The sequence below is a fragment of the Trichoderma breve genome, chromosome 3 (genome assembly GCF_028502605.1).
Source record: "Trichoderma breve strain T069 chromosome 3, whole genome shotgun sequence".
In the NCBI taxonomy this organism is placed as follows: Eukaryota; Fungi; Ascomycota; class Sordariomycetes; order Hypocreales; family Hypocreaceae; genus Trichoderma; species Trichoderma breve.
Genome location: NC_079234.1, coordinates 5,864,545 through 5,883,960, shown reverse-complemented (window position 1 = coordinate 5,883,960; position 19,416 = coordinate 5,864,545). Strand labels below are relative to the sequence as shown.

At 52.4% G+C, this 19,416-nt stretch overlaps 4 protein-coding genes across 4 annotated transcripts; 3 read left to right on the top strand and 1 right to left on the bottom strand.

Moving 5' to 3' along the window:
* Positions 1-1,594: 1,594 nt before the first annotated feature.
* On the top strand, positions 1,595-3,493 carry T069G_06178 (ubiquitin carboxyl-terminal hydrolase domain-containing protein; the record flags this gene model as incomplete). Its single annotated transcript, XM_056173388.1, has 1 exon — positions 1,595-3,493. One exon carries the CDS (start codon positions 1,595-1,597, stop codon positions 3,491-3,493), a length of 1,899 nt encoding a protein of 632 aa, XP_056030246.1.
* A 1,855-nt stretch (positions 3,494-5,348) lies between these two features.
* T069G_06177 (fringe-like domain-containing protein) lies at positions 5,349-6,794 on the top strand (the record flags this gene model as incomplete). Its single annotated transcript, XM_056173387.1, has 2 exons — positions 5,349-5,906; positions 5,979-6,794. 2 exons carry the CDS (start codon positions 5,349-5,351, stop codon positions 6,792-6,794), a joined length of 1,374 nt encoding a protein of 457 aa, XP_056030245.1.
* A 5,743-nt stretch (positions 6,795-12,537) lies between these two features.
* T069G_06176 (fungal zn(2)-Cys(6) binuclear cluster domain-containing protein) lies at positions 12,538-15,465 on the top strand (the record flags this gene model as incomplete). Its single annotated transcript, XM_056173386.1, has 4 exons — positions 12,538-13,359; positions 13,454-13,510; positions 14,042-14,480; positions 14,591-15,465. The coding sequence occupies 4 exons, from the start codon at positions 12,538-12,540 to the stop codon at positions 15,463-15,465; spliced, it is 2,193 nt and encodes a 730-aa protein (XP_056030244.1).
* A 1,077-nt stretch (positions 15,466-16,542) lies between these two features.
* Positions 16,543-18,708, bottom strand: T069G_06175 (multicopper oxidase domain-containing protein; the record flags this gene model as incomplete). The annotated part of the gene is made up of 1 exon (XM_056173385.1): positions 16,543-18,708. The coding sequence occupies one exon, from the start codon at positions 18,706-18,708 to the stop codon at positions 16,543-16,545; it is 2,166 nt and encodes a 721-aa protein (XP_056030243.1).
* Positions 18,709-19,416: the final 708 nt, after the last annotated feature.

The following is a 19,416-nucleotide window of genomic DNA, read 5'->3' as shown; positions in this document are numbered from 1 at the left end:
TAGATTAAGTCGGCAAGCCGGGCTAGAATCATTAATCGCAATTCTGTCGGAAGATACATCCAGGATGCGAGTGTATTTGTAGTTTGATCCGTCATTTTGGGCGGTTTCATGACAGTATGAGGTGCGATAAGTCGGGAGGTGTAGCGAATGGAAAGAAAAAAAAAATATCAGCTTGGCATAGGTTTGCCGAAGTACAGTTGGAGATGGTTGTATATATATATGCATTCCTAATCAAGAATAAAATGAGTCTATAAAGCACGAAAAGTAAGAGAAAGGTCTATTCTGTATAAAAGGTTGGTGGCTGCCGGTGAGCTCGCGCCTCACAGGTAGCTTTCGCGATCATGTACCAGTGAGTCATAATTGTTGTGGTGTAAGCCGTGTCTTCGTTTTTTTTTTCAAGAACATTTCTCTTGGTATCTGAAAATGTCACCTTTCATGAGGTTCTTCGGCTTGATCCGGATGCTACGGTGTAGTCTGCAAAATTGTGAGCAAGGTAACGAGCATTCTAGCTGCCCGACGGCTGTATGCATAAAGAGCCGCACAAGGAACAAGTCACTTTCTGATTAGAGTCCGGGGCTAATTTGTTACTTTTTATGAGTAGCAGCCTCAATGTCTCTAAAATAGGTTCGAATTTTGATGCTTTTCAAGCCTAATTCTGTTCTAATTCAAAGCATCTTTCCCGAAAAAGTCTGGCCTCCTAGCCAACGGCGTTGTACAAATATTTCAAGTCAAGGCCTTCTCTGAAGCCCGTCACCTGTCACCGACTTGCTGCCCGTTCAAGAGATGGCATATTGATGCTTTCTTCCTCTTCTTGGGCATGTCGGCTTGTCACGGCCTATGGCTTTTTGACCGCACGAAAAATAATTCTCCGGCTTACACACAATGGCTAGAACAGAACAGAACAAAGATGAATTGGAGGCCTTTGTCTGGCTAGCTGGCTGGCTGGTCACCCGCTAGGAACAGGAAATCCGGGGCTTTCGTTTTCCCCGCCGTCCGTCGAGATTTATTAACATGACACATTGACTTGACAGTGCCAAGTTGCGGAGTCACGACTGGCCGCTTCGTAATGGATCTCTTAGTATCTCTTACCTACTGTTTTTGCACTGGACAGGCTCGGGAAAGCTAGCCGACTGGAGCGGAACTGGAGTGGAAATCTCGTTCGCCCTGACCCGAGGCGGCTCGAAATGCGCCGGCGTGTGTGACAAACCAACCAAAAGTGCCTTTTTTGCTTTTCCTTTCACAACTCGGATCAGATCAAAATCACAGCCTTGCCTTGCCTGCAATGCCACCGCCCGCGAACGCCCGTCACTGCGTGAACTGAACTCAAGCCGAGCCCAGCCCGCATCTCCATCTGCCCTGTGCGTGCGCGGCCAAGCAGGGAGCCTGATTTGATTTGATTTGATTTTTGTTCATTGTTCCATTTTTCTTTATTCATTCTATTCTACTGTACTTCTTCGCTGTCGCATATATTATCCGCTTCTTCTCCGCACCGCCTAAAGCCCGAGGCTTCCGCTTCCGCTTCGCTCTCACACCCCCCGAGCCCGAGATCTTCGCCCGACATCATCGTGAACGAAGCTTCAGTTCAGCTTCAGCCATGCCCGATAAGACGGCGTCGGTTGTCTCGTACGCCGCCGGGGCGTCTCTCGCCGCTGCCGCCCTCATCTACGTCTTCGGCCCGACCTTCACCATCGACCACGACACTACTAGCTCGCGCAAGAAAACCATCGTCGGCCTGCGCAACCAGGCCAACGACTGCTTCATCAACTCGGTGCTGCAGGCCCTGGCTGGGCTGCCCGAGCTGCGCGTCTACTTGATCCGCGAGACGCATCGCCGCCGCATCGAGGACCCGGCCGTATACGCAAACCTGGTGCAGCCCCTGGACGGCAACGGGAAGCAGCTTGCGCAGTGGAAGCTGCAGGGCCTTCAGGATGGGCTGGTGACACACGGGCTGAAGGAGATGCTGGACGCGCTTAACGAGCGGCCCATTTCGAAAAAGGCCATTTCTCCCTTTCCCTTTGTCAAGGTCTTGGAGGTTGCGTTCAAGCAGCGCATCAGCAGGCAGCAGCAGGATGCGCAAGAGTTTCTGCAGATTGTGGCAGAGCGGCTAAAGGACGAGTATCACGCCGGCCAACGCGCTCGCCTGCATGCTCGGAAGCTGGGCATTGCGGCGGCAGTGACCGAATCGAGTACGAATAGCACCAAGGACAAGGACAAGGATGGCAACGACACTGACAAGTCGGATGACGCTGTCGAAATCAACATCACCGACGGATTGGGATTGGAAGCATCTACTGTCGCGGGATCCGAGAGCGAGATTGCAGTCAACATCGACCTGGCCGATGTGCAGAGAGCCGTTCGCGAGATCCAGAACAAGCCTCCGCTAGAACTTGAGGAGGGTTTTCCGCTGGAGGGCAAATACGAGTCGCATATCCAGTGCCAAACCTGCGGCTACACCACCAAGCCGAGGGAGGAGACTTTCTGCAGCCTGACGCTCGCAGTCCCGCAGGTCTCATCGACAACGCTCAACGCATGCTTTGACGGTATTTTTAAGACGGAATATATCGACGACTTCAAGTGTGAAATGTGTCGCCTGGTGCAGACCCGGACCAACCTCGAGCACGAGATGGCCAAGTCGACGTCCGAGAGCTTCAGGGCTGACGCCCAAGACAAGATTGAAAAGTTGAAGATGGCTATTGCCCTTGACCCGGAACAGCCGCCCGAGGACGTCGAACTCGGCGACATTCGATATGCACCCAAGAGGAGAATCGCCAAGACGACGCGCATGTCTACGTTTCCCAAAATCTTGGCCATTCATCTGTCCCGATCCATCTACGGCATCGGCCAGGTCACACAGAAAAACTCGGCCAAGGTCTCCTTTCCCGAGCAGTTGCCGCTGGGAAGCGTCATCGAACAGCGCAAATACAAGCTTCTGGGCGTGGTGACACATCGAGGAGGCCATAACAGTGGTCACTACGAAGCATTTAGGCGCCAGAATGCGCCGTCTCCCTATGCAAACATCAATACCTTTCAGCCCTCTGAAATCTACAGCAAGACACCGACGCCCATTTCAACGCCGCAAATCTCGGCGCTCCGATCCGACAGTCCTTCAATATCGACTCCGGATTTGCTCTCGCCGTCCTCAGATACGACTCCGTCTACGCCGTCGCTAGAATCTGCTGCAGGACCCCCTCGGAGCGTCCCCGTCGACCTGACGAATGGCAGAGACGGCGAGACCAGTAGCCTTCGATCTGTTGCTGCATCTACCAAGTCAGCGCTGTCTAAACTCGCGCCTCCCAGAGCAAGCCTCAACGGATCCTCATCCCCTAGCCCGCTGGGCGTCGGCAAGCCTCATCCGCGACCCAAGAAGAAGAGGCCCGCGGACAAGTGGTGGCGAGTGAGTGACGAAAAGGTACGCGAGGCCAAGACAAGCGAGGTCTTGGGCATGCAGAAAGAGGTCTATCTGCTGTTTTACGAGCTGGAGGCGGAAGAATGAAGTACATACATCATTGCCCCTTGTTCTTTTTTCTTTTCTTTTCTTTTTTGAATGCCTATTACGAAGTATTCACGATTTGGAACCCTTTCCCCTTTTGTTCTTCTTCTGTTTTGTTTTTCCTTTGCTTTTTTTTGCATTTGTCCGGCGTTTTTTTCGTCTTGTTCAATTTCGGGGGTTTGTGTACTACTGTAGAAAGTTCGCCCAGGGGGAACCAAAAAAAGAAGAACATATCTGAACTTAGAACCTTGTCGTCGGCTTTTGCTTGGGCCGCGGAAAAAAACTACATTGGACATACAAGTATGGGCTGCGCGGTGGAGGGAGAAGTTATTATTGGAAATAGGAGAGAGAGAAGTATTAATTGGAAATTGGAGACAGAGAGGGACAGGGGGCGGTGCGGAAGATGACTTGTACGAGAAGAAGAGATTTTTTCATTCATTGTAAGAGAGTACAGGTACTTGTAGCAGTAGCAGCAGCAGTAGGATCTACAAAAAGAGCAGCCGTCGCAGCGTTGTAAATTATGAGTGGATTTGGGGCATATCCGCAGTTTACTATTGGGAGTCGTTTAATTAGACCCAAATGAACCTTTGTGGTTGATGACGATTCAGCATTTGGTGGGAACAGGCAAAAAGAAGCTATAATTTCCCCCGATTGTCCACATTCGCAAATTTGTTCTAGAAGAATGTTCAGCTAAATTTAGTATGGGGCTTCCGTTTTGCCCCGTAATTGGGTAATCTCGAGGGAGTCTTTATATAGAAGTTTTTCTTTCATCATCTCTCATCTCGCTGAGCAGCATAATGTCATAATTAAGCTTAAATTACAACAGATGCCCTAGCTACTAATTTGCCCACCCAATTTTGTGAAAGCAGGCGAATTTCTTGCTATGATGGTTGGTCGCTGATGATGGACAGAATTGTGAGTATTAGCCTTGAGGTTATTCTAGTAGTTTTTTCTCTTTTCCTTGGATGTGGTGCTGATCGCTTGTGGTCGAAGATCGTGTGGTGTTAGTGTTACTAAAGTAGATGGGTATTTGCTTATGGGGAAGAAAGAAGCCCAGAGTAGAAGTTGTACAAACATCCATTTGGTCAAAAACAACTCCAAGTTCCATCTTCGTATATCGAAAAAAGTCACGATAGTAGCCATGTGAAATATTATAAACACATTTCTATTTTAGAAAGAGAATAATCCACACAGACAATCCTGTACTATGGTGCCCATAAACACGCGTAAGCTTCGTCGATCATCCCGCTAGCAACTTGACATGACAACACAAACCCCAATGAGCGAGTTTCGCGTTTGACGATCAAAGGTGGAACACAAAAACTGTATCAGCCTATACGAGTGGAAAAATATGTATCACCCAAGCCTATACTAGTGTAAATAAAATAGGAGAGCGAAAAAAAAGAGAGAAGAACAAAGGACCGTGGCTGGGCATTTCTACTAATGACGCCCTAAGTGGAGGGATCATCGCACAGACTATGGAGCTTCTCGTGTCATACACGGGAGAAACTCGATGTCATACGAGGGTACACGTATTAAGAGGAGGCTTAGGCTTGGCTACCAAAACTCCATGTTTTTTATGCAGCCTTCGGCCGTCGTCGGAGGAGAGAGAGGGGGGAATAGATGTCCTAGGACAAAGACTTGGCCGTAGCCGTTCTAAAATAGAGGAGCTGTTATAGTGGCTCATTGACTTACTGGTGTCATCAGTGATAATCTGGAGAGGTTGTTTGTCCCTTTTTATTCGTCGAGTTACTATGCGCTGCTGGGGCTGAGGAGTGTCTTTGTGTGGATTAGCAGCATCTCGTTTAACTCACCAGAGAGGTGCAGCTGCGAGATCCAGTCAGTTGTCTTTATCATCATGATATTCATACCACGACCTACTCGCCGGCGCTTCATTCTCTTCTTTGCCAGCCTCTTCATCACCCTCAACACCACCTTTCTATTACTCCCTCCCACCTCGCCAATCCGACTCTCCATCAACTTTAACGCTTCTCGCTTATTCAACTTCCTCCGAGCGTCAGCCACGGACCGAGACGCTTGGCTGCACCAACAACCTCCGCCATACCCTCTCAATCTGCGAGACGAGGTCGGCTATCTCGTAAAAACAGGCTATGGCACTCGCCATCGGGTGCCTGCCCTGTTAAAGGCTTTCTCTCACAGTGGAAACATTCTGAGCAAAGAAAAAAAGAACTTTTTCGTCGTTGGAGACTGGACGCCAACAAATCAGACAGATGATGGGCTGCCTATTGTGTATAACGTTGTCAACATGATGATGAAGCCCAAGATTGATCCGTCGCTTCAAGGCCACCCCCGCCTCGCCAAGTATCGCTCCCTTCAAGAAGCAGTCGACTTGGCCGATGAAGACAAAGCGAGGGAGATTGGCCAAGAGTTTGGGTGGGAGTTGGACGCGCTCAAGGTAATTCACACAAAACAATGACCTTGATTCCTTCCCCTGTCTGGTAAACCTGCTAACGTCTGAGCGGTCAAGTTCATAGCCGGCATGGAGTTGGCTTACAAACTGATGCCTGACAAGCAATGGTACATCATCCTGGATGACGATACCTTCTTGATTGAGCCCTCGTTGCATCTACTCTTGAGCCATTTGGACCCCTCAAGGCCATACTATTTGGGCAACGCCGTAGGTGACTACAAGTCTCGATTCGCACACGGAGGCTCTGGTATTGTGCTCTCGCGGGAGGTCATGCGGCGACTATTCCATCGCCCCGACATCGTCGCTCAGTCATATATCGACTCTCTCGATGAGACATGGGGTGACCGCCTTGTAGGCCTGACGCTGATCAAGCTGGGCATCTATCTCGACGAGCGGTATAGCCACCATTTCAACGGTGAGCCGCCTGACATGGCCCGAATCCAGAGAGACCGCTTCTGCTCGCCCATTGTGTCCTTTCACGGCGCCCGCAGACCAGGGGCCATGGAAGCCGTCGGTCAAGCTCTCTCCAACAACAGAGAGCAGCCAGTGATTTGGGCCCAACTATGGCAGCTCTTTGCTGACACTTCACTTGACAACGCTGGCCGCGAGCCGGTACGTCAGATGCGGGACTACGTGGGGCCGACGGGCGAAGGCACAACGACATGGGAGAGGATCGCATCGGCAGAGGTGTGCCGCAGTAAGTGCCGGAACAGGAAGAGCTGCCTGGCGTGGACTTATGACAGAGAGACGCGGACATGCCGTGCAAGCCCGTGGATTGTCATTGGAAACAACAACGCAGAGACGAACGAGTCTGGGCTTGATTGGCAAGCGGTGGAGCCTCTGTTGCGACAGTGCGGCCGAGGATCCTTGTAAATGTGTGCCTTGCAACCTGTGGGATTGCCTTTCTGCAGATGGATGAACGCCTTGCAATGGAATCGGTTCCTATAGGACGGCGTGAGACGCTATCTATGTTAATGCATAGCTGTACATATGATGGGCACGGAGCAGCATTACCGCTTCGTACATATCCCGAAGAGAGTTTGGGGTAGCATCAGCTGTTAGTAGGACCACGTAATATAACAGCAGCAGCAGCAGCAGCATTAGCTGTATGTAGTGACACTGCTTCGTATATATCAGAGCTCTACCTGCATGTGATATGATACTACTGCGTGGCCATGTTAAACACGCGCACACAAACTGCATGCCTGCAGGTAACCTGTAGCATTCTCCGCACATTGCGGCCAGGGGCTGCCTGCCACATCCAATCTAGACTGGTAGCGAGACGACTACGCGAATAGGGAGCGCCGAAGGAATGAAAGGCAAGATTGGGAGAAAAAGGATCGTACAGTACGGAGTAGAAGCCAAGAGGACCCTGTTGACCGGCCTGGTGCTCTTTGCCGAGGAAAGGAGACAAGCCGGGCAGGGCATGGAATGACTCGGTGTTTCGGTGGGCTTGGGAAGCCCTACAGTAAGTACATACCCAGGCCTTGAGAAGATCAGACCAACATTGCAGGAGGCTGACCATACCTGTATGCATAATGCGGAGTTAGCGCCCGTTGCTGTAAGTTATCAAGAGCTTCGAGGCAATACGATTTACCGACAAGGAGGCTGTCTTGAAGCAAACCCGAGCCCGAACAACGGTGAAGACGCAGCCTTGTCTCATGATGGCATCTGTTGCGACTCTGTCCTGCCACCTCTGCTGCACTAGGCCCTCTCCCTACTTGCACACCCCAGCCGTGCGAAGCCATTCAGGTCACTCGCAAGTCCGTATTTGTTGTTCTGTAATGGAGTGATAATAGGGGGCAGGCCAGCAGGCTTCAAAGTGGGCCAGAGCCAGGCCCGTCTCTTCAGCTTCTGTTGGCAATGCGACGCTCGAACGGTCAGCGCTGCCACCACTTTGGACTGTACATATAGTACTGCCTGTATCCGCCGCCCCGTACTCCGTACAGTACGAGTAAATGGCAGCATCGGCAGAGCCAGGAGCGTTAAAGGACTAAGAACCTTGTCCAGGACGTTGGTGTTCGCTTATCTGAATGTACAGCTAATTATTCCGATGGATTTGTACGGTAAGGAGCGCTGGGACGGCGACTTGATGCCTCTAGCCACCGATGCCACCAGGCACGATGGACCGGCTCCTCTATTAGCAGATACGTACGTTTCGCCTTGTGGAGCTGCAGAGGAATCGCAGAGCCGGCAGGCTAAGTCATGCGGCTAGATCCTCTATGCATCAAGCTGGCTGATAGTCGATGCAACTCGTGTGTGCAAGTCTCAGGTCTCTCCCACTTATTAGCCTGCTCTGGAGGGACCGTAGGCTAAAACGACGGAAACCACTAGGAGGCGACGACGTAGCATTACCACGTCTATCTGGACCGCGGATGCTGGCGGTTGCAGCACCCCTCTCAGCCGCCTGGATCCCTGCAGCAGTGACGGGATGATATTCCGCTGTACAAAGCAAAACGCCTGAAGCCAGACGATACGGTCAGAGGGATGGTTTTTTGGGCGTAGTGGCTCCTGAGCTGGAATGCAGGCGTCGCAGCGTCTTTTGGAGCCCCCGGGTGAGCATCACCAGGTTTATCGGCCGCTACCAGGAGCTGCTTGCACGGCTGTCGTCCCCTTTGATGGCTTGCCAAGGCTCTCGCTGGGAGCCAGGCGGAGGCGAATCCTCTTGGCGACGCATAGACGGAGCGACTGTGGTGCTCAGGTGGTGCTGAGGCGGTGGTCAAGCTCCTCCATTTCCATGTACATGTCCACGAATGAAGCTGCCAGCATGACACTGGCGCCAATGGTAAGCAGAGCTCCGGGAGACTATCGACTTGCACATATACGAGTACATCACGGACATATGAGTATGTATATGACCTGTGATGAGGGCTGAGAGTGCGGAGCAACTTGCAGCAGCAGCGCGGCTTGCGGCTGTCTGTCTGTCCATGTGGCTGATGCTCCCCTTTCGCCTTTCGCTTCGCCAAGGAAGCTGCCGTTGCTTAGCGCCCTGGTCGATTTGCTTCTGTTTTGGGAGGTTAGTGTGTATTACTGCCATCATTGTCAGCTCATTTTCTTTGCTTTTTTCTTATTCCAACTTGCCTTTACCCCCTTCCCTTCCCCTCCAGGCATTCAGATCCCCATCATGTGAAAGGAACTTAATCCAAGCCGGTGGCTGGCCGCTGGGCCGCTAATGAAATTGCACCGCCCAGGGCCAGGTTTGCTCAGCTAAGGGCTCATCTCTCCCTTGGGCTACCTGTACTGTATATTTCAGCATTTGGCGCCAGCCTATCATGTGTACTTGTATGCGCTCCGCAATGAGTTGGGGTTGCTAACAAGACATTAGTCGGCGGTGTCAAGCTATGGCTCCCCATCGGTGGGTTCCCCAAAATGAGCCCCGGGACTTACAGTCGAAGTCGTACTGCATACTGCAGAGAGCAGATAGTCGCTCCATGTACTCCGTACGGAGGGCCACGGGAGATGGCTGCATGAGGCAGGGAGATCCACCGGTGCCAACTCCGTGAATGAGCTCCGGATGTATAACTACAAAGAACAAAGAAAGTAGTATATCGGCGGGCACATGCCGGGTCGGGGGATGTGGGCGCAGGCCAATGAGCAGAGGCGGCAACAAGGTTTCTTAGAAGGTTCCGTGAGCTCCTTTTTTTTCTCTCTCTCGCTCTCTCTCGCTCTCTCAAAAGGCAGGCGGCTCGATTGTCTCGCCTGTCCCATCGAGACTCGGATGAGATGCGGGCACGGGCTAGGCGGTTGAAGCTAGGTAGCGAGGAGAGTGCGATTGGTCCCCCAGCGCCGTTGCAGGCATTGTCTCGGGGATATTCAAGGCCAAACGCTGCAGCATCGATCTGGATGCCAGCTCGCTGCCCCTCGAATGGCTACGAATCGGTGAGCCCCCGAGGGGGCATACATGTAGGAGCAGGACTCGTATGTGCAGTGCATGCACAAAGCCAGTGCTCACATGCAGCACAATGCAGCTCTCACCGTTTATGACCTGGCCCCCCTGGTTCCACGCTACTTTCTATCCGGGCCAAGGTATCCGAACACTATTGCGGAGTAGCGGTGTTTTAGCACTTGGTGGTGTGAAGCTGTAGTGGTACGAAGCCGTAGTACAGGTACCGTCCTCGACGTTGCAGCCTCAGATGCCACGATGGTGGTGCTGGCATACAGTAGGTAGATTGTATTGTTGCTCATGACGGCCTGCCTCTAGCACCGTCCTTGTACGCACGTTGTCCTGTCTGCTGCATCGCCTGTACAGGCATCTATTTTCGGCAGACAAGCAATTGGATCCATTGAAGAGAGAAGAGCTGGTATTGGGAGTCTGGAGTGTATCGTACACAGGCATCCTTGTTCACCAAGCCATGCTTTGTCGATTTGCTGATGCTGCCCAGCACACGTAGGCAGGTAGTAAATGACCAGTTACTCGTATCTTGGCCGGCCAGTCCCTTCTGCCACTCGTATTATATCGCTCGCCAATCTGCACCTCCATCGATCTTATCCACAGGTAGGCGTTATCGGCCGTCTCTGGCTGCTGGCTGGTTGTGAAGGACGCGGCTGTTGGACCAAGAGGTTCCACGTCTGAGACAACATACCATAGCGTTGGAGGAGAGTGGACCGTTCTGCTAGCAGCAGTAGTACTAGCATAGCCGAATGCTGGTTCGCGAGAGTAAACAAGATGGAGATGGACGGGAAGAAGCCCACCTGTCTCAGCGGTGTCCAGCGTGCCTGGTGCTAGCGATGCAGGCTCCCTACAAGCGCCTGCTCGTGAGCTCTCCATGTCCAGCTCAGCTCTAGACTCTAAGGAGCTGAGAGAGGAGAGAGCGGAATCGGTAGAGTTTGTATGTACGAGCATGGGAGAAGCCAAGATATTCAGGCGTGACCAGGCAGTTTGGCCGAGAAGAAACCATGCCGCATCGCTATCAGGATACAGACCTACCTGAAGTCTTACCTAATGCCCACCTTACCTTAGGTGGCACGTGTCGTGTCTTCTCCTCAACGTCTCCTCAACATCCCCTCAACGTCAACCCCTGAAGCAAGCAGACGGGAAGCTTTCCATGGGATTGCTGCTGCTGCTGCTGCTACAGCTGCTCAATGACTGGTGGACGGAAAAAATGACGAGTAACTTGACGCTATTTCATCCCATTCCACCTAGCATCAGTCAGGGAGTTTCAGTCAGTACCAAGCCGTCGTGGATGCCAATATGTACGAGTGCCCTACCTTGGGATGGGCGTCGAGCTGTGGCATCGTATCGGCTTGAAAGCCTCTAGACTGCCGTACAGGCACTCGTGTATGGTGTGGTGGTAGTGAGGGCGAATCCAATAGATCTCCAGGGTTGCCGAGAATCGATTGGACCGGGTCCGTCGTCCGAGCCGCCCTACCGGGCACTCCATCACAAGACAAGCATCCCTCCAAGTACGGAGCACCAACAAGGTTCCAGGAAAGTAGAAACTAACATTCAAAGACAGCGAACCGGCATCCGCGCGTGCATGCATATCGAGGCACTAAGATACGAGTCCTCGCAGTAGTACCTGCTTGTTAGTACTTGTCGCAGCCAGCAGGACTCGCGTATTCAGCAGTGTGACCCCGTTATGTAGCGTTATGTAGGGGTATCGTCGTTCCGCACCTTAGCACGAAGCAGCCACGGCACTAAAGCAGCTGTACACGCATGCATGCTGAGACTGATGAATCAATATTCGTCGGTGCAAGTTGGTGCCCTGCTCTGCTGCTGCTGCACTGGTCTCGATAGTTGATTGCTTGAATGGACTGTGTCTGCGTCTGCGGCTGCATCCCGCGGTTTTGCTTTTGCCAATGATGTTTGGGCGAAGATGCACTGCGGTAGGTTTGCTCCAAGCAGCTCGAGGTAGGTACTCAACTCCCTACCAGATCCAGTTAGCAGCTCTTGAGAGTCTATATTGTCCAGATGCTGCAGTTACCAAAGAGGTACTTGCGAGCTTTGTATATACCTGAAAAGGGACCTTCGTGTCCAGGCACACGCTTCTCGTGCAGCACCAATCCAATCCAATCCAATCAACTGTGCTTCGTTCATCGCCGTCTGCTGAAGAATTGAGATTACCGCCTTTCAGCGTTCCATTCTGTTCATCTTGTCTTGCACGGAGCAGCTTCCGGGAGTTGCCCAAGGAGCTAGCCGACTAATAAGCCTAGCTGGGGGGCCCTGCCGCTGAAAGAGTCAAGGTCGAGTGCTTGTGATCTAGTGTACCTGTACTTGGAGCTTAGGTGCCCAGGTGCCAAAGGACAGGTACCGACCGCTAGTGGGCCAGGTGCATGCGCGCCGCTGCAGTACCTGTACCTGTACCTGTACTTGCTGCGATTGAAGAGTGCAGTTGGCACTCCTGCCAGCACAAGCGCCTGCACGAGTACCTATACCACTTTGGCAAGTACCTTGCCTGTAACGGGCCGCCCTGCCTGTTGTTGATGCTCCAGACCTTCATTTTTGCATCCGCCTCTTTTGCCTGCACATCACAACAATCTCTTCCTCCGCGACTAGCAGTAGAGCATCCAGCCCAGCCCTCCCTCTCCTGTCGCTTCGCCGGGCCGGGGTGCATCCCCTGTCGCAGAGCTACCTTCCATGTCGCTCCATAAAATTGGAATTACAACAGACTAGAAAATGGTTCCAGACGATTCGGGAGACGACAAGACTTCTGTCGTTGTTGTCTCCGACTCTGCTCCTCGACCTGCTTCTGCTTCTCCCACGAGAGGGACTTCTTCCGAGAACCAAGTCACACAATCTACCTCTTCAGACTCGATTCCCACTGTCGCTGCCCCTGCGCCGCCTCCGCAGGAGCCCACGGAAGAGCAGCAATCGCAGCTCAAGCACGAGCAGCCGCAGCAGCAGCAGCCACCGCAGGAGCAGAAGGAGGAGCAACATCACGAGCCGCAACCGCAATCGCAACCACAGGAGCAATCGCAGCCGCAGACGCAGACGCAGACGCTGCCGCCCCCTCAGCCTCAGCAGAACGGCGACGACAGTCGGGCGTCCGAGACCAATACCACGACCCCCGTGTCCGAGGCCGACATGGCGAGCCACCGACCGGCCCTCCACGGCATGCACGCAGGCTATCCCACAAGCTCCTCGTCGCCCATCTATCCTCAGACCAGCCTCCCGACCACTCAGTACGCCTCATATTCCACAGTCACAGCTGCAGCTCAGCAGGGCGATGCATACCGCGTCAGTCCCGTGGGCACTCCGCAAATGTCACTGCCCAGCATGCGCACCATCGACGCCATGTCACAGCAATCTGTCCCTCCAATGCCGCACCACTCCATGTCCATGGGCATGAGCATGCCCCTTACTGCCGTCTCGACCCCTCCTTACTTCACAAGCCATTCAGCGCCTCTCCCTTCCAATTACGGCTTCCCCCAGGACGCCTTGGCTCGGTATCCTCTCCCGCACGATCCTCGGCTCATCAACCACCGAGGCCCCAAGAAGGTATGTGTTTTGAGCAGGTCGCGGCTCTCTTCGTCTTCTCTAGGGGAACCAATTGATTGTTTTCTGGGTCGGGGCTGACGGCTGTGGCATATAGGAGATCAAGCGACGAACCAAGACGGGCTGCTTAACGTGCCGCAAACGACGAATCAAGGTGCGCATATGGACATCCAATTACCCTTTCAAAAAGCTCTTTACCACTACAATTGCTTGCCCAGTCTACCCATTTTTATTCCTCCTCCAAACTATGCCTTCATTTTTATTCTATTCTCCTTTTCCTCGTCTCTACTTTCGCATTGGCTGAAAGCGAGTTGTTCGTATTACGCGTGGGATGGAGCAAAGCAAGAAAAAAAAGCGGCCCCTCGGCAGCTGAAGCTTGCTGAGAGCTGAGCTGCCTTTGAAACTCGTGGCGCGCGCCGCTACAGTATAAACCAACGCGAGCGTGAGACTTGGCACATTCGCGCCAATTGCAAAATTTCTTCCCTCCATTGTCTTGCACTCAAGACATTGACTTCTCCGCTCTTTAGCCACACCGCCCCTAGCTTCGCCCTTTGCTCTTACTTCTTACTCTCATCCCTCCCTTTTTGCATCATCGTCACTTTTTTGCTAGCTAGCCGCTTTCTGCATCTCTGCGTCTATGCGCCCCACCTAGAATCTTGCCATTGACATCCATCTGTCCTTGCAGTGCGACGAGACGCATCCCACCTGCAACAACTGCAGGAAATCGAAGCGCGAGTGCCTGGGCTACGATCCCATCTTCCGACAGCAGCCCGGAACCCCCACCAGCAGCAGCGTCCAGCCCGTGTCCAACAGCCTCTCACAGCCCGAGCCGTCGGGCATCGCTTCTGTGCAGTCCGGGTCGGCAGTTGGTCCTCCTACACCGCGTCTGGTCAACTCGTATGGTAGCCAATCGCCGATGCTGCCGAGCGGCTATGCGACAAGCTCGAACCCTGGCACCCCGTCGATCCCACCAAGCACCTACAATCCTTCTCTCTCTGTGTCTGTGAAGCCTGAACTTGGCTACGGCTACTCTGCTTCAGGCATCGATCCCGCCGTACGCACCATGTCTGCCATGCCTGCCAACCAAATGTCGCTATCGGGCCCCGATAACAGCTATTTACGAGGTGAGTCCCAAGTCTACCCCCCAATCTTTGCTTTTCTGGTTTCTTTCTCTCATTCCTCTCGGTGATCATAAAAGGCAATCTAAAATGCTAACCCGGATGGCATTTCCCAGCCAAGAAGATGAAAATCGACGAGATTATCGATCTGCTTGGCCCACCCGCACCGGTTCAGCAGATTAGTCACACGGAAGAAACTTTTAATGAAATCACAAAGGTCTACCATGAAATGTATGCCAGCGGGCTCAGTGCCTTCTTCGAGACGAGCTGGTACTACTTTACCGACAACGGCAAAATGACATTTCCCAAAGATGCCAACCTCATCGAGCACATGGCAACTTTTCTCAAAATCCTCGAGGCCGTCAAGGCCAATGATCACACCCAAATGGCTTATTCAGGGGTTCTGGAAACCAGAATTGTGTGGGAGTTGGCTTGTACGGCATACCAAATCCCCGACAGGGCGAACAATTCCATGCGCCTCAGCCTGCCGCCAGACAACGACCCCATTGAAGCCAAAAATCGCCTCCTGGTAGTCGAGGCTTTGCTCTGTGGTGATGAGCTGCAAAGCAACCCTCTCGCACCTCCAGTTGCAGACGCAGACCACCACCGTGTGCGCCAGTTTGACTTTTGGTATAGCCTGGCCGAATTCGTTCGCAGGAGGGACAATCCCAACGCGCCTTCGACTGTCAAAATCAGGGAGGACGTCCTGAGCCGCATGCGCCACCTTCTTGACGGACGAGAGAATCGAGATGTCCTCTACTCCATAGCCGTTGTCCGCGAGCTGGCGCCAAACTTTGACTCCGGATATGCAGCTACGATTCCGCAGCATTTGGACGAATCAGACCCAAAGAACAGGCTAGCCGTTGCGTCCAAATTCATTCTAGACGAGTCCCAAGTCACCGGTGGAACAACAAACGTGGTGCGTCGGTTCAGCGACATTGCGTCTCGAGCCTTTGTCAACCCTGGAGTAAACATTGCTCGAAGAGTATAACCGATATGCACGAAATCGTACCCCAACTATACAGAACCGACCACCATGATATCTTGTATTATCTCTGAAAAATAAATGTCTACCTACCTCTACATGTTATTTCTATCTCGTTGTATAGCCAGCATTTACCACTGGCATACTGGCGCCATACTGCTTTGAAAGGAACAGTTCATGGAATATCTCGTTTCCAGCTAACATGGCAAGTCTTTGCACTCGACCGAAAAAGTTCCCCCTTCTCTCTCATCTTTTTCTTTTTTCCCTTTTTGTTTTCATGGCGTTGCGACACTGTGGGATCACGGCCAAGGCAAGGGGGTTAGGCATTCTCTCTGCTCGCTATCGATTTTTTTTTTGTTGCATTAATTTCCTTTGTTGGCGGCTCATTATTTCTCTCTTCAGCCACATCGGGGCACAGGCGTTTACATGCAATTTATTGTATTAGTCTGATTCATTCTGGCTGCAATGTATTGTTCTATATGTTATCCTCCCTTGGGGATACAAGGTGTGAGGGCCATCTCTCGATAAGTGAGGAGAGAGATTGGCATGAGTACAGCACACTGAACTATTTGTTCCTAGTGGAACGGAAGTTTAGCTGGGCTATAGGGGTGGAAATGGGGGAAACTGAAGAATGAACGAAGATAGACTTTTTTTTTTTTTGTTTCCACCACAAATTAGACAGGAAGGGCTGAGCTTTTTTGTTGCTCAGCGTTCCTCGGGATTGGGGCGCGGGATGGGATCAATGGGATGGGTTAATAGATGGGCGGCTCTATATAGCCTGCATCAGACTCTTCTGATTCATACTCCAAAAAAGAAAAAAACCAAAACAAAACAACAAAGAATACTGCTCCGAATTACTTGTGGGCAAAATATTTTCCTTTAAAATTCTCCTTATTTTTTGTCATATGTTTTTCTCTCTCTTTTTCTTAGTGTTTAATACCCTTGTTGGGACATTCTAGGTATACATAAATAGATCTGGTACATTATATATATGTGTGATTAGTGTATTTTCATCGCTTCCCGTTGCGATATCATCTATTATAAAGCTCATATTCTCGTGAATCCTTCTGTTAAAACGAGTCATCATGTCTTGCCAAAGTTGCCAAACCAGATGCTGTCATCTGGCCTCATACCCGTCGTAACGCCTTCAAGGCCGCACATTTTCTTCTCCTGATCGCTCACAGTCCAGCCCCGGACTAGATCGCTCCTCACAAGCAGCTGCATCAGCATGCCCGACTCGGCGTGCCACATGTTGTGGCAGTGAAACGCCCACATGCCCGGGTTATCGAGCACGAGGCGGATGACGGCCCAGCTGTATCCTTCCACGGTGACGGTGTCTCGCCGGACAGGGTTGTCGTCTAGATTGTGCTCTTTGACGAAATCCGGGAAATCGGCCTCGTAGGGGGGGTATCCGCCGCGGCCCTGGTAGAGGACGAAGAATTTGTGGCCGTGGAGGTGGAACGGGTGGTTGCCGTCGTCGAAGTTGTTGATGGCGAGGTCGATGGTGCGGATGCCCTCGGTTTGGATGACGAGTTCTTTTTTGTAGTCAAAGGCCATGTTGTTGACGGCGATAGGGGACGATTTGAGAGTGGTGGCGTTGGAGGGTGCGGAGAGGAAGCGGTGGAGGGATGGGTGGGTGACGTTGTGGTGCCAGGTGGATTGGTTGAAGAAGCCGCGGGCGAGACGCCAGTCGCCGATCATGAAGCTTGCGTCGAAGCGCATGTATTTGTCTGCGGGAGGGGGTGTCATGGGGATGACTGGGTGGAGGGCGGAGACGTTGAGATCACGACATATGACTTCGATGGCTTCGGGCCAGTCTTTGCTTGTGGGCTGCTTGTCTAAAGCTTTGGTTTCGGGAGAACCGTAGCGTAATACAGCTCGCATCTCCGGTTGTAGGCGAGAGTTTTTGGTGGTGAAGCAGTGTGTCACCATTCGGGCTCTCATCCAGAAGGAATCGGCAGTGGTGACGTTGGTTTCAAGGATGACGCTGTACCGCTGCGCTGGGAGAATGTTGAGACGATGAAACGGTTCGGGGAACACGTCGGTGCCATCGACTTCAGTGACGTAGAATGGATGTTCATCAAACTGGATTTGGAACTCGGCAAAGGCACCGACGTTAATGATGCGTAGCCGATGACGTTGACCAGCAGCAAGATCAAGAGTCGAGGCCGAAACGTTTGCGGTATCGCAATCCCAGCCCTGGAAATCTTTGCAGTCACGCACGCCACGGCCGTTGATGAGACCGTTGTCTGGGACAGGCTCGTTATTCTCCATGTCGTTTTTGAGATAGTCCATCAAGAGCTCCGAAGTGAGGTTGTGGTAATGGTCTTGGACCATGATGATTCTGTCCGAAGCGTATTCCAGCTTCTGCAGAGTGGTTTTCTCATCTTTGGAGTGAATGACGACGGGTCCAAGGAGGCCATCGGATGCTTGGGCGCTATGGTGGGCGTGATACCAGTAGGTGCCGGACTGCTCTTTGATCTGGAACTCGTAGGTAAAGGTTGAATTGGGGGCGATTGGACATTGTGTGATTCCAACGGCGCCGTCCATGGAGTTTGTGCCGTTTTGGAAGAGGCCGTGAAAGTGCATCGAAGTAGCATTGGTGGCTTTGTTCTCCACAATGACTCGGATGGTGTCGCCTTCGTTGCATTCAACCAAAGGTCCAGGGAACTGGTTGTTGATGAGAATCATGGGGCGATAGATGCCATCAGGGTTCAGGCGTCCATCTACAATTGTCCAGTGGTATTCCCTAGTGGTGGGAGCGGCGTCAAAGTCCCAGGAAGGTGATAAGACGTACTCTGACACGTCTCTTAGCTTTGGCACACTGGGCATCTCTTCTTCATAGTGGACAATGAGTGGTTCAGAACTACTACTCTTATCCCCATCTCCAGCGGCAGGCTCAGACTCTTCTTCCTCATGGTGGTCAGTTTCATCTTCCCCAGGATGTTGTTCTCCTGGAGAGTGGTCATCGCCGTGAACTTGAGGCGCTGAATCTGACGGAGATTCTCTGGAAAGCGATTGAAGACCGAAGGGGACGGCGGCCAGCGCCAGTATAGAGACTGTGACGATGAAGAAGAAGAGGCATAGCTTCCAGGCAGGCAGAGAGCGATATTGACGGCGAGAAGGGCGAAAGCCCGACGGGCGGTGTGATTCGCGAATGAAGGGCTGCTCCTCACCGAGCTCTTGACGAGCTTCGTCATGAAAAGCACCGGTCGAGTCTCCTCGTTGATGCGCTCCAACAGCATCCATTGCACTCACTCACCAGCGAAGGTCTAGAGGGTTGAGAACCGTCACGGCCGGTATTGTCATGGTACGGTACGGCAAGCTCCGAGACCGGGTCCCTATCAGGTGAGCTCTGTCGTCTCGACTTGGACAATCAGAGCTCGTTCAATCATTCAGGTACGAAGAATGCAACTGGTGAAAAGACGTTAGCTCCTAGTTGACATATCGGCCTTGTGCTTGTGGAGCAGCAATTCGAAGCCTGCAGGAGATGACGGGATCCAGGACAGCCCAATCAGAAGCAACGCAATCCAAATCAACGCAATCCAAGCGGAGATGAAGAGGCCATGAGCTGAAGGACAAGAGGAAGCACCAACGTCGAGAAGGGCACCAAAGTGCGCCCACGTGTGGAAGAAGCGGACAGCCACTCCGGTGTCGAAAAGGGAGTAGCTGGGAGGAGTCTGTAAGAGAGACCAGATGGGCGTTTGTCTGTGTGTTGGGACGGAACATTGAAGCCAGATTTGACTGCTGAGTGGCGGAGGGAACAACATTTAGGCGTTTCGGGAGAGGCATGCTTGCGGGCGCAACGGCGATTGGACAGCGGGATGATCCGCTAAAGGTGGTTCTTTGACAATGGAACATAAGCGCCAAAAAGGCGACAAGCTCTGGAAAAAAGATTGAAAGCAATAGAAGATTGGTAGCCTTGTTTGGGGGGCGTTGTAAGAGCGGTGTCTATGG